The sequence below is a fragment of the Amphiura filiformis genome, chromosome 1 (assembly GCF_039555335.1).
Source record: "Amphiura filiformis chromosome 1, Afil_fr2py, whole genome shotgun sequence".
Classification (NCBI taxonomy): domain Eukaryota; kingdom Metazoa; phylum Echinodermata; class Ophiuroidea; order Amphilepidida; family Amphiuridae; genus Amphiura; species Amphiura filiformis.
The window spans coordinates 7,511,885-7,532,522 of record NC_092628.1 but is presented as its reverse complement, the minus strand read 5'-3'; the positions used below and the strand labels follow the sequence as shown (position 1 = coordinate 7,532,522).

Here is a 20,638-nt window from a genome sequence, read left to right as displayed (position 1 = left end):
TGATGGGCAGGGCTATTTTCCATATTTGGATTCATGACGTACCTCATCGACTGGTTTGGTTTTGGTCACTGTTTATTATAATGAAGGTGCACTGCTGGGGGTAGCGAACGGATTTGTAAGGACCAACGCCTGACGGCGTTGATTATGGTGCTAAATATTGCGTTGGTCCTGTATGGACTACCTTGGCATGGATTGAGGACTTCTTATCCAATCGCTCCCAGCGTGTTCTACTTGAGGGGCAAGTCTCATCTGTAACATCTGTAACATCTGGAGTCCCGCAGGGGTCCGTCCTGGGCCCCTTGCTTTTTCTGTTTTTTATTAACGACTTGCCAGAGTGTGTCACGTCAACCACGCGCCTATTTGCAGATGACTCTTTGCTCTACCGAGTCATCAAAAGTCCCGACGATGCCAGATTGTTACAAGAAGATCTAAACTGTCTCCAGATATGGGAAAAGCAGTGGGGTATGTCATTCAATCCTGATAAATGCGAAGCCCTGCGTATTACCAACAAGCGATCTCCCATTCACACCACTTATTCACTACATGGCCAACATCTAGCCTTAACAACCAATTCCAAGTACCTGGGAGTAACTATCAGCTCTGACTTATCCTGGAATGCTCACATCAACACCATAACCAAAAAGGCAAACCAGACACTTGGTTTCCTGCGGCGAAATGTCAGCAAATGTCCTCCTGACATTAAGACCAAGTGCTACGAGAGCTTTGTCCGCCCAATTCTCGAGTATTCATCATCTGCCTGGGCACCCCACACGCAACGTAATATCCAGAGTCTAGAAGCTGTACAGAGACGGGCAGCACGATTTGTAACTAGTGATTATCGCCGTACCAGTAGTGTCACTGACATGCTTCAGTCACTGCAGTGGGATACACTACACCAACGGAGCACACCGACACCGCCTGGCTAATAATTATTTGGTGCAGAAGGGACACTAAAATGAATACACGGGATCGATACACGTGAATTGCTATGCACGATTTTGATATCAGACGAAAATCTTCTGATACCGGGTCAGAAAATGATGAATATCTCCCGTCATGATTTTTTTCTCAAGAAACCAGATTTGGTCTCATAAACTTGGAAATACGTGTTGAACAGATATGATAGTCGCTAGAATGCGCTTTGAAAATTGGCCGTGCGCTTTGAACTCAAAATTTGACCATTTTATATTGCGTTGGTCCTGTTATGGACTACAGCGTGCAGCGTGTAGTACAGCTGCACTCACTGTAGGCAGTATAAAAGACGATGACCATTGACCTCAATGGGGTATACAAGCTTAATCACGCACAACCAAGATCGATTACCCGGCTATTGTGAGTAGCCTTAGTTATGTCCCTCGACTAATTATTAGTTTAAAAGAGCTTTAAAGGTTTGAACCAAATGGCTAATCGTGGCTGTGGATTTAACCTACCATGGCGATTCCTGCCATGAAGATATAGGGTCGAAGACACTGTGCGGAGGATGAGATCGCAGGTGGTGATGTGTTACAAAATTGTAGCATCCATTGTGGATATTCCAGCTGCTGACTACCTCACCATCAGAAGTGGCAGGAACATTGACTCACTGAGAGGCCACAGGCATAAGTTCATCCAACCGCGTGCAAGAGTTTTAACTTTCCAGTACTCTTTCTTTCCATATACCATCAAGCTATGGAATGATCTTCCTCCATCCCTCGTTGCAGCACCGTCCGTAGAAGCATTTCGGCACGGACTTGCTAGCATCCAGCTTCCATAATTGCTGATGCTATTTTTACTCGCACGAAGCACTGTATATAATAAACTCTCTTCACGTTCATCACTAGCACTTTTGTTCGCCTCGCCATGTTAATATTCAAGGTGCAGCAATACTCAATTCTGAGGGATGCACTGTATCAGATGAAGATGAAGATGAAGATCTAAAAGCACAAGTAACACGCCTTTCTTGTCATGAATCATGTACAGTAATGCGGTTTCGGTGCTCCGTGCAGAACAGTAGGCAGATTGAAATTCCTCGCCCAAATTATATTCAGTCATATGATTAGTCACATTATTTATGACATGTTTTTCAATCAGTTTGGACATAAACTTGATATTAGCAACAGGACGATAATTCTATAGCTCTTCAGGATTGACCGACTGTTTTTTGATGAGAGGATTTATAATAGCATGTTTGAGAGTGTCCGGAAAAACACATGCGCGTATTTTGGGGAGGGCTTTGGGGGCGCCAGCCCCCTGGGGTTAAAGCAGGGGGCGGCCAAAATGAAGGGGCGGCGGAAGAAGAAGGGCGGCAAAAAACGGGGCGGCAAAAACGAAGGGGGCGGCAAAAAGAATTAGTAAATAAAAAGGGCCGAAAAATAAAGCATAAACAATTGTGAAAAAATGGTACTATACATCAAAATGTGCTGCTTTTAGGGGGCTAGCGCCTGAAACCTAATACACAACCTTTTGTTGCAGTGCCATTAACAAGCTTAATAACATATTCTTCAGACACTTGATTGAATTCGGAGAGTCTACATGTGACATTAACTATATCGCTACATACACTACCTGATTGCTGTTTATTAAGATCAGAGTATATAACAGAAACCTTGTCTTGATAATATGTAGCAAAAGAATTACTTAAAGTATATTGCGCACTCATATGCAGGTAACACTTTCCTTGAATTATTCAAGAGACCATTAACAATCTATACAGATTTAGAGTCTGAGCAGAATTAAGTTTCTCAGAAATAGTTTCTTTGCCCTATCAATCAACTCGTGATGCACTTCCAAACGTGTCTTACGCCATTTCTTATCGCAAGTACGACGAATTCTACGAGCATGCACTATGAATGTCCGAATTATACCGGAGCTGTCTTAATCTGGTACTGCACGTATTCTTTTAGACAGTATGGATGGCGGAAACCTTCAAAATACGCCTAAGAATACGCCTAAGAATACGCCTAACCTTAGACGTCTAAGATGCAATCTTAGACGTCTAAGATCCATTCTTAGGCGTCTAAGATGCAATCTTAGGCGTCTAAGAAATTCGCGGTAGACTTAAATCAACGAATCACAGGACCAGAAATCCCAAACAACCAATCATCTTAGGCGTATTCAATTATTGACCAATGAAATCTTAGACGCCTAAGATTTTACACGCCTAAGAATTCTTACACGTCTAAGATTGATATTTTAGTGATGGACGGTATCACCAATGTGACTTTCTCTGAGGACTTGCAGCAAAATTGATTAATTGGTTTGATTTTATTTTTTTGTGGTTTGGTGTGCTGTTTTGGTGTGGCTAGTAGTAGTCAGGTATTAATGTTGATGAGCATGATGACGGCGACGACGACGACGACGATGATGATATGATGATGATGATGATGATTATGATGATGATGATGATGAAAATTAATACACAAACAACAAAGAGGAACAAACATGCCTAGCATATATTTATATACCTCCATGATTCTATTTTTAACATAGAAAATTTGACCTCTTGTCTTCTTGCACTTTGCAGACTGAAATTATGCATATCTGATCTCTTCAATTATAAAAGACGATTTGGCCTTGGCCCGGGGGCCTTGGTGAAAATATGTCACACGCTGTTCGAATTATAAAGACATAGTTGGTTGACCTTATAATGTGTGTGCAGTAATAACTTGACCTCTGAACGTATTGGATATAAACGCATCATACCCTACACCGTCAGGTTAACTTTCTTGTTGAATGGAGGTATCGAGGTCTCTTAACTGTGTATTTTGGCTTAACATACGTGTTAAGAAAAAACATACATGAAAAGTGAGCAGGGTGACACCATAGACACGTGCTCTTTGTTTAAACATTACAAGTAACATGAGTGGCAAACATTAATGTTTCATATTGCTTGCAACTCCCTCCCCCAATCAATGTTGGAGCCAATACTAGTCCGTTCCTATCTCAGTATCAAAACAACATTGACTGGGTGGGTGCGGGGGGGGGGGTGAAAATTTCATACTAAATTTAATCCCTTATCACTGCCATCATCATCACCACCACGACTCTAATTATCATCTGACATCATTTGTATTATCCATCATCATCATCATCATCATCATCATCATCATCATCATCATCATCATCATCATTCATCATCATCATCATCATCAACAACAATAACAGCAACAACAACACCATCATCATCATCATCATCATTATCATCATCATTTACACTATAGCCACACAAATAGAAATCTTACATTAACTGCAAGTCATCAGAAAAACAAAATATTTAAAACAAATTAAACTTTTATCAGTTTGCAACAACAACATCAACTGCTAGATTATGTTCAAATGAAAAAAAGCCTATTATGTAAAAATACATTGTTCCGCCTGAGTTGTCAAAAAGTGGCTGAAAGAACAAAACAATGGGCCATTGTGCCGAAAGGTGGGAGAACATGTACCCTATCCCCTCCCACCCCATCACCCCTTTCTCTTTGGGATTGACGCGGGTGGCTATGGAGAGAAATGGAGTTTATTAAAAACACACCACCCAGCCATTGTTCGAAATATTCTCTAACGCACAGCGTCCGTTGTACGTTTTGATACCGTCCATCACTAGTCACGGTCAAATGGTCAATCTTAGACGTGTAAGAATTCTTAGGCGTGTAAAATCTTAGGCGTCTAAGATTTCATTGGTCAATAATTGGATACGCCTAAGATGATTGGTTGTTTGGGATTTCTAGTCCTGTGATTCGTTGATTTAAGTCTACCGCGAATTTCTTAGACGCCTAAGATTACATCTTAGACGCCTAAGAATGCATCTTAGACGTCTAAGATTGCATCTTAGACGTCTAAGGTTAGGCGTATTCTTAGGCGTATTCTTAGGCGTATTTTGAAGGTTTCCGCCATCCATAAGACAGGGGCATAAAGGTCCAAGGATTTTATAATAGATTCTTCAAATGCCACAGATAAATAGTCAAGTAAGTATAGACAAGTAAGTATATCAACAAAACATGAATTAAGATCCTTCTGGAAATTGATGGTATCAATGTTACGGAAATTTCGTGTAACAGACACATTTTGCTGTTCACTTGGTTTTTGCAATAAGAGCTGACAATGAACCATATGATGGTCAGAAAGCCTGACGCCAACAGAACACTCCTTTATGAGATTCTCTTCTGGACGAGCAATAACCAAATCAATTGTGTGGCCAGGGGCGTAGCCAGCTTTCTTGGTCAGGGGGGGGGGACAAAAAAATTTCAGGGGCACAGCTGAAAACAAATTGCAGTTGCAACATGAAATTTTTGTTTTTAGAGAGACTGTACATGTTTCCGAGCTTCCAAAAAAGGCTTTATTGGGGCGATATTTGAATTTGACACTATTTTTGCCCATGATCGAGACGAAAATTGCTTTATTGTGACAATGTGCGCGAGCAGCGTGCAAAATTTTTGTATTTGACACTACTTTGGCCCATGATCGGGGTGAGTTTTGATGAAAAAGGGGCTCCTTGCCCTTTTTCTTTTCCTTTGCCATTTGGTCAGAGGGGCACTTTTTCTTTCATTTTTCGTCAGGGGCATTCTTCCCCTGTCCCCCCCCCCCGCTGGGTACGCTACTGTGTGTGGCCACTGATGTGAGTAGGCCCTTCGGCATATTGATGAAAACCAGTACTTTCGAGAATTTCAAAGAACCTGGCGACCTCAGACTTTTCAGGGCAGTCACAATGAATGTTATAATCACCTAGCATGATGATCTTACCAGCTAAGGAGTTTACACACATAACAAAGATCTCAGAATCAACCAGAAAGTTTGAAGTTTTCAATTGATTTTCCTTGGACGGAAGAGGTCTGTAGATGAGTACATAATAGATTTTACGTTCATTCCCGCGTTCATTATTAGAAATAATGGAGTACTCAAAATTGACAGTTTTGAAATCAAACGGTATTATCTGAAACTTCAGAGGGGACCTGTAAAGGATACCAAGCCCCGCACACTTGTTATAATCACGAGGAATGTTGATAAAGTTATAACCTGCAGGACACAACTCTCCAATTTTTACATTATCTAATTCACTCAACCACGTTTCAGTGAGAAACAAAGCGTCTGTTATTATCCAACACATAGTCTGAACAGATAGTAGTCTTGTTACCGACAGCGATCGTGCATTCCATTGACAGACTCTGAGAGAATTTGATTTCGCGACATCTGTAAAGAGAAAGGTTTTATTTCAAACTCTAATCGTGACCCGCAGGTCAAATTGCTAGAATTGTACATTAAACACACCTAAACAGACACAATGCAATTTTGCTGGCAGCAGCTTAATCAGCGCCAATATTGCAACATTGAAACAAACAACTATACAAACATCAATCCAACCCAACCACATCCCCCCAAGTAGGCAATGAGGATAAAGTGCCTTGCCCAAGGACACAACACGTTGGCACGAGCGGGGCTCGAACTCACAACCTATGTATTATGAGTCGGGCGCCTTATCCACTCGGCCACACGTGCTCCTCATGGACCTCGTGGGTTGTGGACATGCAGTACTTGATACGCTTGATCTTCTACGCTGTTTACGTACTCCTGCCCTAACACCTCTATGAGTAGGGGCCTTAGCCTGTATACCTAACGATCTAATGTTTAACCATGTATTTAATGGTACCGACGCATTTCCCTATTCTATTACCCCTACAAAAGTGGTATATTTGAGTATTTGGAGGTATCATATTAAAGGTGAACCTCATTGAAAATAAAGTTATATATCAATGGAAAGCTTATGATGTCAGGATATTAAAAATAATTTTAATGATCGAATAACAAATTAAATACTTGTTTGTGACATTCCCTATATATTCTTGATTCATTGTAAAATGTCTGATTAAAAAATATCTTCTTGCAGTAATCCAAAAATACATAAAAAACCGTCAATTTCATCAAATCCAGTCCATATAAAGGTTTTCATATTTAGCGTATTGCGGTAATACATTCTTTCCACACAATCGCGATTGAAAGAAACAGATACTCAGGCAGATACTTTATTATAAAATAAATACAATTTAGGCTTAGTAGACCGTTATTTTATGGAATTCTGAAATCTGAATAAAATTAAAATATTGTCACTTGTGTCATGATTCTTTAATGATAGTACAATCAGTGTACGGTACTGAAAAAGTGAAACATTCATGTTTTATGGATTACCGAACACGATGCGTAAATTGCTGCTGAAGTGCAGGGACGGATATGCACAAACACAGCGACTCGCATCGGGGCTTCGTCCTCCGTGTTTCATGGGGTGTTTCAGCAAATTTGATCAATCGTTCCCGGGATCGTTCCCTTATATTTGGAACATTTACAGGAATAAATTTTGCTGATGAAGTAGCAATAAGTTGGAAATATCAGAATGTGAATATCAAATTGGTCATTTTGTCTGCAAGTACAGTACAGTCGCGGATACTGAACACTCGGCGTAGTGAGACTCAGTCAGTCACTGAGCTCATCCAGTACCGGTATGTATCTATATACGAGTTCGCCTATCATACATGACCGGTTGTAAAACTAAGAAATAATTAAAAAATCCTGTACATGTACCTTATTCTATTCCTTCATTTTCTCATTGTGATAAGTTCATCTCAACTTGGTGTGACGATCTGAACTGGTAGCACTAGCAGTTATTTTTTGTAATCTGTTTTCATTCCGGTTCTTCGGCGAATCTTCGCTCTTCGTGCTTTACTGTAATATTCCCTATGCATATCGTGGATGGCTTGGCCTATCCCAAATCACCCCGGCCAGCACTTTTCCCATTTTTAAATCCACACCGACTTTATTCAGGAACTTCATTCTTAATTTGATCATGATATTTCCTTCATTTTATTGAAGATATTTTTCATGTAAAGTAAGTTGACAATGACTGAATTCGTGCATTGGCCCGATGCATGCCACAGTAATACACGGACATTGTGTTTACAATCAAACCCGGAAGTAACTGTGTGTCCCTGGGCTGACGTCATCAACGAAAGCGCCCAATTTGAACGATTTCGTTTTGTAATTTAGGGGGTGCCAATATCCAATCTTTGCATGGAGATTATGTCTAGCCTGGTACGCTATGCAAATAAAAAATATTCTTTTCTGCTTCCTGACATCATAAGCTTTCCATTGATATATAACTTTATTTTCAATGAGGTTCACCTTTAACTACTGCGTTGCAGTGTTATTGGTTGGGTAAAAACCAACAAGTGGCATACCATTGACAAGCTTGGACTTTAAGCTTTGAGAAAAACAAGATTAATATTTAATTATGTATGTAAATTTTATGCAAATTAGCTCATGAATAATTAATGAGCTCATAGCCAAATATGATGAAAAAATTATTTTGATTTACATTTTTGAAGTGTATGAGTACATCAATGTGGCATTTTTATGCAGTTTTAAATACACTGCTGTGTTTTTACATATAATAAAAAGAAATCCGAATTCCTTTGGACTATATTTTAAAAGTTTATGGACATTTTTGGGCTAATTTTAGGGCACAATTTGGTAAAACTTGATAGTCTTCCCGATCCAGTAGTTTGAAAATTCAATGGTCACCAATATATTTCTTTTTGTTTGTTTACTTGCTTATTTGTTAATCTTTCAGGAAAATTTGTATAGAGCCCATTTTGTGCTATTGTGCTACCATACCAGATATGAACAATCTGTTGTTGCACGTCCACTCTACCTATGGGTGGTGATGTAACTAGAGTACTATAAACACAATGGTTTTCAGAGGAAAAAAAAAACAAATGACAGTAGTAATACACTTACATAACAGTTTAACAGTTAAATAATTTATATAACATAATATGTAAATAAGATTGAAGAGCATATGACATGCCTCCAGCACCTCAAACTATATTTTTGCTGTGATGACAACGTTAGTTTTGGTGATGGAGATACCAAAGCAAAGTATAGCTGTCAGTTGGTTTGCATTATGTCCTACGGTTGTAAATTGCAAAATAAACATGTGGGATAAAGTTTATCTGAAATGGAATCTAGCCCTTGCTACATTAGTAATGGAATCGATAGATATACATATGTAAAAACTTGTCCAAGGGCATAACTACCCCATTAAAAAAATTTCAGGAGGTCAGTCTGCCCTCTCGGAAATTAGACGCTCTTTCTCCTGTAATTGAGACAACACTCTTCTGACAATGGCCAGCTTTCAAGTTTGCCCCCCCCCCCGGTTTGCCCCCTTGGAATACCAATGTTACATGCCTAAACCTATCTCCTGATGAATAGCAAACTGTGCTTCTTGTTTGTGCTGTTCCAAAAACTTATATCTAATGACACTTGATGCATTTTGTTTGATTACTTATGAATACTTGTAGAGTGGAACAGCTATCCTTAAATAAGATATAACTCCTTTCGGATAATTCTCACCTGCATTTTGTAGTCTGATAGTAAACTGACAGGTAGCAAATTTATTTGCAGCATCTTCCCACTGGTATGTCACTTGAGTGTTTTGATTGAATATGAATGTGTCCCCTGGTTGATGAGTTCGAGCTATACGTGTGACACCTCCATTAGTTGATGTTGCTGTTGGTTCTATCCAGGTTGCTGGGCCATCACCAGTTGCGTCAATTGGAATGTAACCCACACCAACAGGGCAGTTGCTCACTGTAAAAGCTGGAATGTATATGTAGAGAATGATGAACAGATTACTATAATTATTTATGTGCTGTATTGGACCTAATTAGCTCCCCTCTCCAAATAAAATTACCATCCAAACCTTTCAGCTTAGGATGATTTTGACTTCAGATATACTGTAGTTTTAATATTTACATGTATGTGTGTTAATAAACAGTTTTGACTTTCATTTCATTGTGCCCAAAAGTGACTGACTTAAGCATGTGTAGTGCTAATTACACTAGCGTTCAGAGAAGCATGGACCACTCTTGTCCGCTACAGTGAGTAAACACGGGAGTGGGGTCCTGATTGGCTAATTCAATCATCCCACAATCATAACATACCAGTTACCTGGAAAAATAAAGAAAATCATGAAAAAAAGCCTGATTTTCGCCCAAATTTCATGTTTTTGGTGAAGTTGGTCAAAATAAAAAAAAAAAAAAAAAACGGTTCCTAGATATTTTTAACTAGTTTTTAAAAATGAATAAAAAAAACAATTTTTGGCCCAAGAATTTGTTTGTTACGTTGAATGAAAACGAATTGGGCCAAAAAAAAAAACATTTAAAAAAATAATTTTGGCCCCTAAATGAGCATTTTGGCCTCAAAGATAAATTGATCAAGTCTTTGCCATTCTAAATATGTATACTTTTATATACTTTAGACCAACAATTTAGCAGTTATGAGGCCCGAAAGTTTCCATAATTTCAGGGTTAAGACCACCCTTAAGCATCCCTTCACTTCAATTACAAGTATTCTTATCATTTTTACAGGCTCATCCATCTGTGAGCTGGAAATCCCTTGGAAAATTGATTCATGGTTCTTGTATTTTTCATGTTGCAGGAAACAAACAGACATACTACACTACTTTTGATCACACTTTAAAATAATTTTTCTCGATAAACAAATTTTGCTTGATTGTGTCACATACTGGTATGCGAATATAAGAGAAAAATGTGAGAGAAAAAGTAAAGATTATATAGTTCTATTACATTTAGTTCTCTCATTGTTTAAATTGATGCCACTTACCTGAATCTGCATTCAGAGCTGCAAAAGATATTTAGAAAGGTAAAAAAACCAAGACATTAATCTTCATGAATCACAAACAAAATCTGAAACACTAATTACAGGGGGAGGGGTGATGGCATTCAATAAGTCTGTAGAACAGGATACTTGAACAAATTCTCAATGACTAGTTATTGAACATGATCCCTGCATGTACCTTAACCCTAACCTAACTAGGTCTCACTATTAAAAGCTCACTATTAAAACCACTCTGCGTGCATGCATTCCACGGGACTTGATGACGCAATCAGACCAAGTCATATAATTATACCCAAGGAATCGTTGGCTGGGCCAACGTCACCTGTGTGGCTACATGCTGGTGATCTTCTGCGTGGCATGCGAGGGGTCAGATGATCGAATCCCGAGGGTGCCAAGTGACTTTTCTCTTCATCTTCTCTCCTTTTTCGTTCCTTCTTTCCCTTCCGATAGCAAAAAAACCACGGATAGGGTTAGGGTTAATATGCATGTTTTTCCTAGGCGTATGCCTCCTTAATGCACCCATCTCAATTTTCAACAAAATGGAAATCTTGAACTCGAAGGACCATTTCGCTTCTGTTGAATATCAATGACTTCACTACCGTTCACAGCAACTGTACATTGATAAATTTCATTTGAGTTTTCACCTTCATCGGGAATCAATTCCATGATAACCTGGTGTTTACTTCTACATGTAGTAGTGCCTGTGAATTTAAGGAGTTATAGGCTGCAGGGTGTCCTACCCATATACAGTGATAGCAAATATCAATTATTCTCTCAATACTGTTGTGAAGGAACAATCTTTCAAATGAGACCAAATTCATTAAGGGGGTACTACACCCATTGATTTTTTTTGCATTTTTTTGCATTTTGTGAAGAAATTACAAAAAAAAATTGGACAAAGTGGTATGCAAAATGAAGTGGCAAATCTTCTCGTTTTATTGGTGGCATCGGTATCAATGTAGCTTACATGCTTTTAAAAATAGAAGCCAAAAGGGGTACATCACTGATGATTTAAATTCACTTCATTTTGGAAAGCTTACTATCAACGGATTTCGTTAAAATTTTGGATATGTGTTGCTAACACATTAGGGAAATAAAGTTGATATGTAAAATGGGAATAAGTGGTTCCTGATTTCTTTTATGACTTCATGAACTTGGTGCTCCACAACTATCAAAAAAGGAACTGGTTAAAATGCTTCTATTTTCAATGTTGAGCTATATTTTGTATTTTTAACTTGCGACATTATTTCACTGAAACTTAATTAAGCCATAGGTAACAGGTTACCACCACCATACTACAGCAATGTTGAAAAAAATTGTATTTCTTGTCACCTATACCGCCATATTGGGTAGTTTTCCCGTAAGCTTAAGTTTTGTGATTTTGGTAACTATTTTATATTTATTTGTGAAATCCATCTCAACTAGGCATTCTAAATTGTACTCACCATTTACATCCCAAGGTATATTAGTATATCCACCTTGCACTTCTCGATATATATCCAGTTAAAGACAGAATATCAAAATTATGCCTCATTATGATATCACAGACTCTCACATGTGTATTCAAAGTTGATGCTTAAATTTGACCTGAACCAATTGACCTATAACCTGACATACGATGACCTAATAGCCTTTTCTTCTCCTAACAACACATTATAGTATTAAATTGACTAATGACTATGCATCCATTGTATAAGTGTTTATTTAATTTATTCAGTGTTATATTTTGCATGCACCACTTTGATTTTCTATAGAAAGTATAACAAAGGATTTAATGTATTCTATTCATGTACCCTACTTGAACATGTTGAAAAGAATAAATTATGGTTTGTTATGAAACACAGATCTGAGTTACTAGGATACAGTAAACAAAAAAATATATAGGGCTAAAATGACTTACTAAAATGATTTAAAAGCACTTTGTATGTAGATATATTTTATAAGTTCAGGACATGGGGTGATGAACATATATGTGTACTTGATAAATTTGCAAGCAAAAAAAGAAGAGGGGTACTGATGAAAATCAGGGTATTATTCCCCCTTAACCTGCGGCAAAGTAACACATGTTCAAAAACTACTATGTTCACAAAGGTTCATTGATCGGCGAATGTTACTGGTTTAGTTAGTCAGTTCCTGGTAATATAATGACAGGATAGGGTTATGAGGTAATGTAGCCAAAATAAGTGGCTAAAACAAACAAAAAGTGAGAAAATGGGCAATCATGACTAGGAGAGATTGTATATACTAAACTAATACTAATGTAGTGCAGTCAGGCTTGCTTGATTTAAATCAGGTTGATTTAAATCGCGATTTAAATCACATGATTTTTTTCAAAAAAATCACCAATTTAAATCAACTGTTTCATTTTTTACCATTTTTGATCTGCAAAAAATTCATCTTCACGGTGCAGAATCCAACAGGTTTATGCTGAACCATGAAATGGTATCAGCCTATATCAGTGTATGTTCATTCATTCATTCATTCATTCATTCATCATTTATTTCCATATCAAATAAATACATAATTACATACATCAAAATCAGACAATATTAAAATATCAAAATACATCAAAATAAAAAAAAATAACTTAATTACAACAATTAACAAGACATATTATGGAGGAGAAGGCTGGAAGGCCAAAATAGGCCTGTAAAATGCCTTCCCCTATAAAAAAAAACCCAGCCAAATAGTACAACTACGGAACAAGACAAGGACGGGGCTCAAAGAAATTTATAAACCAAAGGTTAAATTTGTTTTAATTGCTCAAAAGAGAAGAAAAAAAAATCAAACGTAAGTTGAAATTAGCTTTTGCTTAAATTGATTACGGAAATGCTTAACTGATTTATATTGCTTAAATTCATTTTCTAGTGTATTCCAAAGATATGGACCGCTAGTACGAACAGAATGATCCGAAAATGTTTTCTTATTTTTAGTTAGATTGTAGTTGCTACAGTGTCTTGTCGAATAGTTGTGGATATCAGACCGTTTCTTAAAGTAATATTTAAATGAGGAAGGTAGCTCATTCACGGAGTATCTATACATAAAAACACCCAATTCAGAATCAATGACGGTTAAAGCATTGTATTTGGCAAAAATGGGTGCAGCATGACTTCTATAGTGACTTTTAGAAATTGTCCTTATTGCCCACTTTTGCAGCTTAACAAGTTTGTCTAAATAGGATTTACAAGTATTTCCCTAGATAAGTATACCATAGTTTAAATACGGCAAGATAAGGGTGCAGTAAAGAGTGAATAATATACGGTTAGGGACAAAGTGTTTAAGTTTATTTATTACACCAATATTTCTAGCAATTGTTTTGGACACACAATCAATGTGATGTTTCCATGTAAGGCATTCGTCAATTAACACACCTAGGAATTTGGTATGTTTAACTCTCTCCAAACAGGTATTGTCTAAAGTTACATTTATATCAGATTTATCAATATTTGATACCATATGCGGAGTTCCAAGAATCATATAGTTCGTTTTGCTAGCATTAACTGATAATTTGTTAGCTTTGAACCAATTGTTAACTTCTTTTAGTTCTTCGTTTATAAGATTGATTTGATTTTTAATGTTGGGATGCGAGTACAGAATAGTTGTATCATCAGCGAAAAGGATAAAATCTAGAACATTTGAAGTGTTGGTTATATCATTTACATAAAGTATAAAGAGTAGAGGGCCTAATATCGACCCTTGGGGAACACCGCAGATAATATCTTTATGTTTAGACTCGCATGAGTTATATGAAACATATTGTTTCCTATTACATACATAGCTTTTAAACCATTCTAATGCAATTCCACGAAATCCGTAATGTTCCAATTTATGCAAAAGTATATTATGATCAATGGTATCAAATGCTTTTGATAAGTCAAGAAAAATACCTATTGTAGTTTCGTTTGTCTCAACGGCATTGTTGATCTTATCTACAAGTTGTAAAATAGCCATATAGGTTGAGTGCTTGGGGCGAAACCCAAACTGTTTGTCATTAAGGATTTCATGGGCATCAATATAATCAACACATCTGTTAAACACAAGTCTTTCTAAAATTTTAGAGAAACATGGTAGAAGTGAAATTGGTCGGTAGTTTGACAATTGCTCGGCATCATCCTTTTTATAAATTGGTACAACCTTTGCTATTTTTAACTTTTCTGGAACAACCCCAGATGAAATAGATTGAAAATCATCGTTAGTTAGTCTTACTTGCTTACTAACTTACTTACTAACTTACTGAGTATACCTTTTGGTCTGAAATGGGCATATCTTTAAATGCCACGAAGGTATGAACCCCAAGTGGTGTGAAATGAAAGTAAAGAATATAATAACAATATTTTCCCACCCAGGGGTGGCACTCATAATAAGCCATGGGTCAATATTCATATGGGTAATTTTTATATCTCAAAATGCCAAGAAGGTGTGTACCCTCGAGTGGTGTCAAATGAAAGAGAACAAAGTAAAGAATATAATAAAAATAATTTCCCCACCGGGGTCACACTCCTCATAAGACCTGGGACTATAATTTTTTCGGGAAGAAGAAACCAAAAAAAAAAATTTTTGGTTTCTTCTTCCCGAAAAAATTCGGGTTTTGAAAACAAATATTTATATAAATAACTACATGCACAATATCATAACTGAAAAGACAAATAAATAAGAAAAATGCATACTTGTGAATAAGAAACCAAAATCCATTTGGATGAGTTAAAACAAAAATAAACTTGTTGTGTTTTACCAAAAAATCAAATCACTGCATGCAAATCAAACGGCTCTTTTCAGAGCCACCGAAACATCAAAAAGACCACTAGGTAACATAGGGTAGCAACATTATGCATTGATGTTGTAATATATCGTAATCCCAAACACCGATGGTCTATACAAGTCAAATATCCCATAATAAAAATTCATAACTAACAAATGACTTGAAGGTGGCCTATTATAACTTCGATCTCTTACTAAATTCAAAATAACCATTGAAATCAATGGGGCATTTGTGAAAAAACATCAAAATAATATACACCTTAAAATGGATGTATTTTAATTATCCTACACATTTCAACCGATCGAATGCTACCATTTCATGGGAGATTGATAGCTCAAAGCATCCAGTAAGATTTTGCACCTTGAATATCAAGGAAAAGCAAACAAACACAAAAAATATCAACACAAACTAGCACAAGTTGTAAAAGGTTGGCGAGTTTGGAAGTGATTGATTTCAATCACGTCCGCATTGGGAGATATTATCGTTTGCGCCAAAACTTGGCGCACACTATGCAATCACACAGCGATAGAGACGGCAGCACTGTACTGCGTGCATTACGGCGAAACTGCTCTCGCAATTTAAATGCTAGAGTAAAGATTACACACACAAGAATCAATGACAAGACTTGGACTATTTATCCTCACATGGAGATTCATGATCAGACTGGAAATATTTGACAGACCGGCCAAAAGTAGAGAATTTGAGCGGACATGTTAACATCAGCATTACCGCTGTGTATTGTAATACACGGTGAGTCTAATGCACATTGTACCGCACGAATTAACAAGTTCTCTTTAATGAAATAAGGCCTGAATGTAAGAACTCAATGTTTGATCTAAGTTCCATACCACAGGTGGGTCTAGTCATGATATCTGCCGTGTACGGAAATATCCGTGGAAAAATAACTTGCACAGGAACCAGTCAGTGTATGCAAAACAAACGGCTCTTTTCAGAGCCACTTGAAACTTCAAAAAGACCAAGATTCGACAAAGGGTAGCAATCTCATACAACAGAGTTGCAATATATCATAATCCCAGACACCAAATGGTCTATACAAGTCAAATATCCCATAATTAAAATAAATAATTACCAAATGACTTGAAAGTGGCTCTTTTAAACCTCAGTCTCTGAGAAACATCTCGAAATCATAGAGAATATCCAATGTGAAAACTCAAAAATGTCAATCTAACTCATCTTGAAGGATTGGTATATCCATAGAAAGCCATTGGCTATTAAATATTATGCTGAAAACAAGTAACTACCCTACAATTTATTTTAACAAATTATTGTCACAAGAATTCTTGTGAATAAAAGATATCAAAAAAACTCGGGGAGTACTTGTGTGAAGTTTATATGCTTTAATTATACTTTATCCCTGATACAGTTTAACTGTGCGGCTGATGAGCCTGGCTATATTGCGCAGGCGAAAACCGGTTCCCGTTGAAGGTAACCTTGCCTTCTTATTTATCCTATGTCTTTTAGACATTATAAAGCATAAAACAATAATTAAAATTTGATTGATAATATCATTTGAATGCATTCCTATCATGGAATAAAAGCATCTACAATTATCAAATTCCAGTTATTATATCTGAGATATCATGTCGCCTTGTAGTCAGCTCCTGTTCACCCCCCTTTTGAAACGGTTTCATGACCTTTATATAACCCGACATTTAAATGTTATTAAAAGATTTTGAAAAAAAAACAGTTTAAGAACATTTCTGTGTTTGCTGGGTTCAAATATTTTAACATAATGTTATTTAAGTATTGACACAATATTTGGCAAAAATTTGTGCAAAAATAGTTTACAATAACATTTTTTGAAAACATTTAAAAATATTGTTGTAGTGTGTTTTCATACAAAACGTTTTAAAACGTTACCATGACTTTTATATAACCGACATTTTAATGTTATTAAAACGTTTTTACCTAAACCAAAACCCAAAATATAACTTATTTTAAATGTTTTTAAAACGTGTTTGTGTTTGCTGGGATGAAGTAAATAAAATTAACTTATATTTAACATTCAATTAATTCTTCCACTCATCACACTTATGCACTTACCCGAATTTGGATCAGTGACAGCTGCAAAATGAAATAAGACAAAGAATAGATCTTCATGAGTCACAAAGAACATCTGAACTACTGGATAATTAGCCTAATCGTAACATTTTTTTAGCTTTTAAATTTTTGGTCCTTGTGAGTTCATGACTCGTGGCATCATTGTATATTTTCACGTTAATATTGACTGTTGATCGCAGCGCAAAGTAAATTCTCTCTCCCCGTTTGTCAGGAGGCGCTGTGTAGCGCTGTTGTGGTCTTCGCAAGAGTATGCCATCTCACTCGATCTGATGCCAAGTTGCACCTTACATTCCTTGGTTAAAAACAAGCTTCACGTCATTAGTCCAAGATGTTGGTGGACGTCCCCTTCCTCGTCGGTCTTCCATAGCCCCTTGTAAAATTTGTTTTTCTACATCTCCATATTTCCTGACAACATGGCCAAAGTACTTCAGCTTTCTCTCCATTATGCCGTTTCTGATGGTTAGACTTGTACCAATCTTGTCTAGGATCCACGAATTTGTTCTCCTGTCTTTCAATGTCACTTGCAGAAGCCTCCTGTAACACCACATCTCATAAGCATCAACTTTTTTCCCGTCATTCTTGGCCCAAGACTCGCATCCGTAAGTAGCAATGGAAAACACAGTTGCACGAAGTAGGCTTTTCCATATACTTATATAATAACTCTTTTCAAAAATCGTTTATAAACAACTTCATAGTGGTAAGGGGTTTGGTATATCAAGAAAATATGCAGAAAAGTAACACAATTGATGAGACCATGAGCGGATTGACTCTCATGATATGGAGTCATATTGATGGGACCATGAGTGGGTTGACTCTTGAGTCATATTGATGTGCCATGAGCGGATTGACTCAAGATATGGAGTCATATTGATGGGGCCATGAGTGGATTGACTCAAGATATGGAGTCATATTGATGTGCCATGAGCGGATTGACTCAAGATATGAAGCAATATTGATGGGACTATGAGAGGATTGACTCTCAAGATATAGAGTCATATTGATGGGACTATGAATGGATTGACTCAAGATATGGAGTCATATTCAAAACATGGTTGAGAAACACCTGGCTTACAGTTTGATGGTGATTTTGATGCAGTACTAATATGGTGTCATATAAATGATTATGATGAACATTAGGAAAGAAACCAAAAGATCGATGACATTCTAAAAGCGTAACTTGTTTTGTTTCATAGCTGACCCTCTCCCTCCCCATCTGTATCAAAACCAGGAGTGGGTCAAAATATCATCAATGTTTGATCAGAGCATAGCAGAAACGTTTGTTCCCTTAAACATGATGTTAAGTTTTGTTACAAGTTTACTTAAATAAAATTGAATAAAATAATAAAAAACTAAACCAAAATTAGATACAGAAACACTAGGATAGGTCCAAAAGGTCTCATTAGGGAATGTTGCCAACAGTAACACATGCATCATGCATGATGGAATAAGAGGCTACAACAAGTATGTCATGCAATTATTATTAAAATGAATAAGCTACACAAAATCTATTCACAAGCAAAACAAATCATAATGGTGATTGCAGTGTATTTCTTAATGAAGCTTGCAAAATAATAACAAGTTTTAAGAATGTTGAAAATATGTAAGCAAAAGGTTGTTTCAAAAGAAACAACCTCAGGAGAAGTTCCTACTCAATGGAAAGAATCCAACATAACAGCCCTTTTCAAGAAAGGCAGCAGAGCAGACGCCAGTAATTACCGGCCAGTTTCATTGACTGTGGTGGTTTGCAAAATTCTCGAACACATAGTCCACAGTCATGTCATGGGTCATCTGGAGAGGTATAACATTCTCACCGACCAGCAGCATGGGTTTAGGGCGAAACGTTCCACCGAAACACAACTCATCCTAACCAATCATGACATTGCTAGTGAACTCAATTCTAAAAAGGAAGTCGACGTTGCCATCTTAGATTTTTCAAAGGCCTTCGACAAAGTGCCCCATCGTAGACTGTTTTATAAACTCAGCCATTATGGAATAACCGGAAGCCTACTCAAGTGGGTGGAGAGCTTTTTAACTGACCGTTCCCAGCGCGTCCTGGTAGATGGACAAGCTTCTGATCCAGCTACAGATATTTCTGGCGTACCACAGGGTACGGTAACAGGACCGTTGTGGTTTTTGCTGTATATAAATGATCTGCCTAATCAACTGCGGTCAACTTGTCGACTGTTTGCAGACGATTGTTTACTCTATACTCCTATTGACGGCAGTGGAAACACCAGTATTTTGCAAGAGGATCTCCAAACCTTAGAGAAATGGCAAGAGGACTGGCTAATGAGTTTTAATCCCAGCAAGTGTGCCTCAATGTCCATAGCAACCAGGGCTCCAACCAAGCGTTACTACACTTTATGTGGGCAGCAGCTGGAGAGTGTGACATCTCACCCTTATCTGGGAGTAGAAATTACCAACACTCTCAATTGGGGAACACAGACCAGTCTTAGTATCAAAAAGGCCCAGAGAGCAATGGGTGTTCTGAAGAGAAACCTTGCTGACTGCAGGCAGGAGGTGAAAGTCACTGCTTACCAAGCCATTGTTCGTCCTTTACTACCTCAGCGTGGGATCCCCATGTAAAACACAATATCAACGCTTTGGAAAAAGTGCAGACCCAAGCGGCTCGTTTCTGCATGAAAGAGTACAGCCGTATGCCTGGAACTGTCACCCAGTTAATGGCAGACCTCATCTGGCAGCCTCTGCAGACCAGAAGGAAGATTGCCAGAGTTACTATGTTTTATAAAATGTTCAACGGGTTGGTTGACATTGACCTACAAAACTACGTTGTGAAGACAAACAGACAGACGAGAGGACATAACCAAAAATACCAGACTATGAGATGGAAGGTGGCGGCTTGGAGAGACTCCTTCTTCCCAACGACTGTAAAAGAATGGAATGAGCTCCCTCCATCGGCGGTAAATTGTAATAGTCTTGAGAGTTTTAAGTCAGCAGTTAAAGACCACTACCAAACCAAAAGTAAAAATTAAAAATTTAATGCAAGCATCATTCAGAGGTTTTTACACAGTTAGCGTGATGCGTCGAGAAATGATGTCTTGCTGACTATACAGATGAGATGAGATGAGATGAGATGAACTTTGACCGATGTTTTAATTACTTTTTTACAAACGT

General features: G+C 37.4%; 1 protein-coding gene across 1 annotated transcript in view; it reads right to left on the bottom strand.

Annotated features, from left to right (window-relative positions):
* Nucleotides 1-9,307: 9,307 nt before the first annotated feature.
* The window catches only part of LOC140155188 (hyalin-like), a 32,597-nt gene continuing 21,266 nt past the window's right edge, over nt 9,308-20,638 (bottom strand). The window contains exons 10-12 of the mRNA XM_072177930.1: nt 17,486-17,506; nt 10,648-10,665; nt 9,308-9,621 (exon numbers count right to left, since the gene is read on the bottom strand). Of these exons, the coding sequence (XP_072034031.1) occupies nt 9,308-9,621; nt 10,648-10,665; nt 17,486-17,506 (353 nt within the window). The remainder of the gene's footprint in view (nt 9,622-10,647; nt 10,666-17,485; nt 17,507-20,638) is intronic.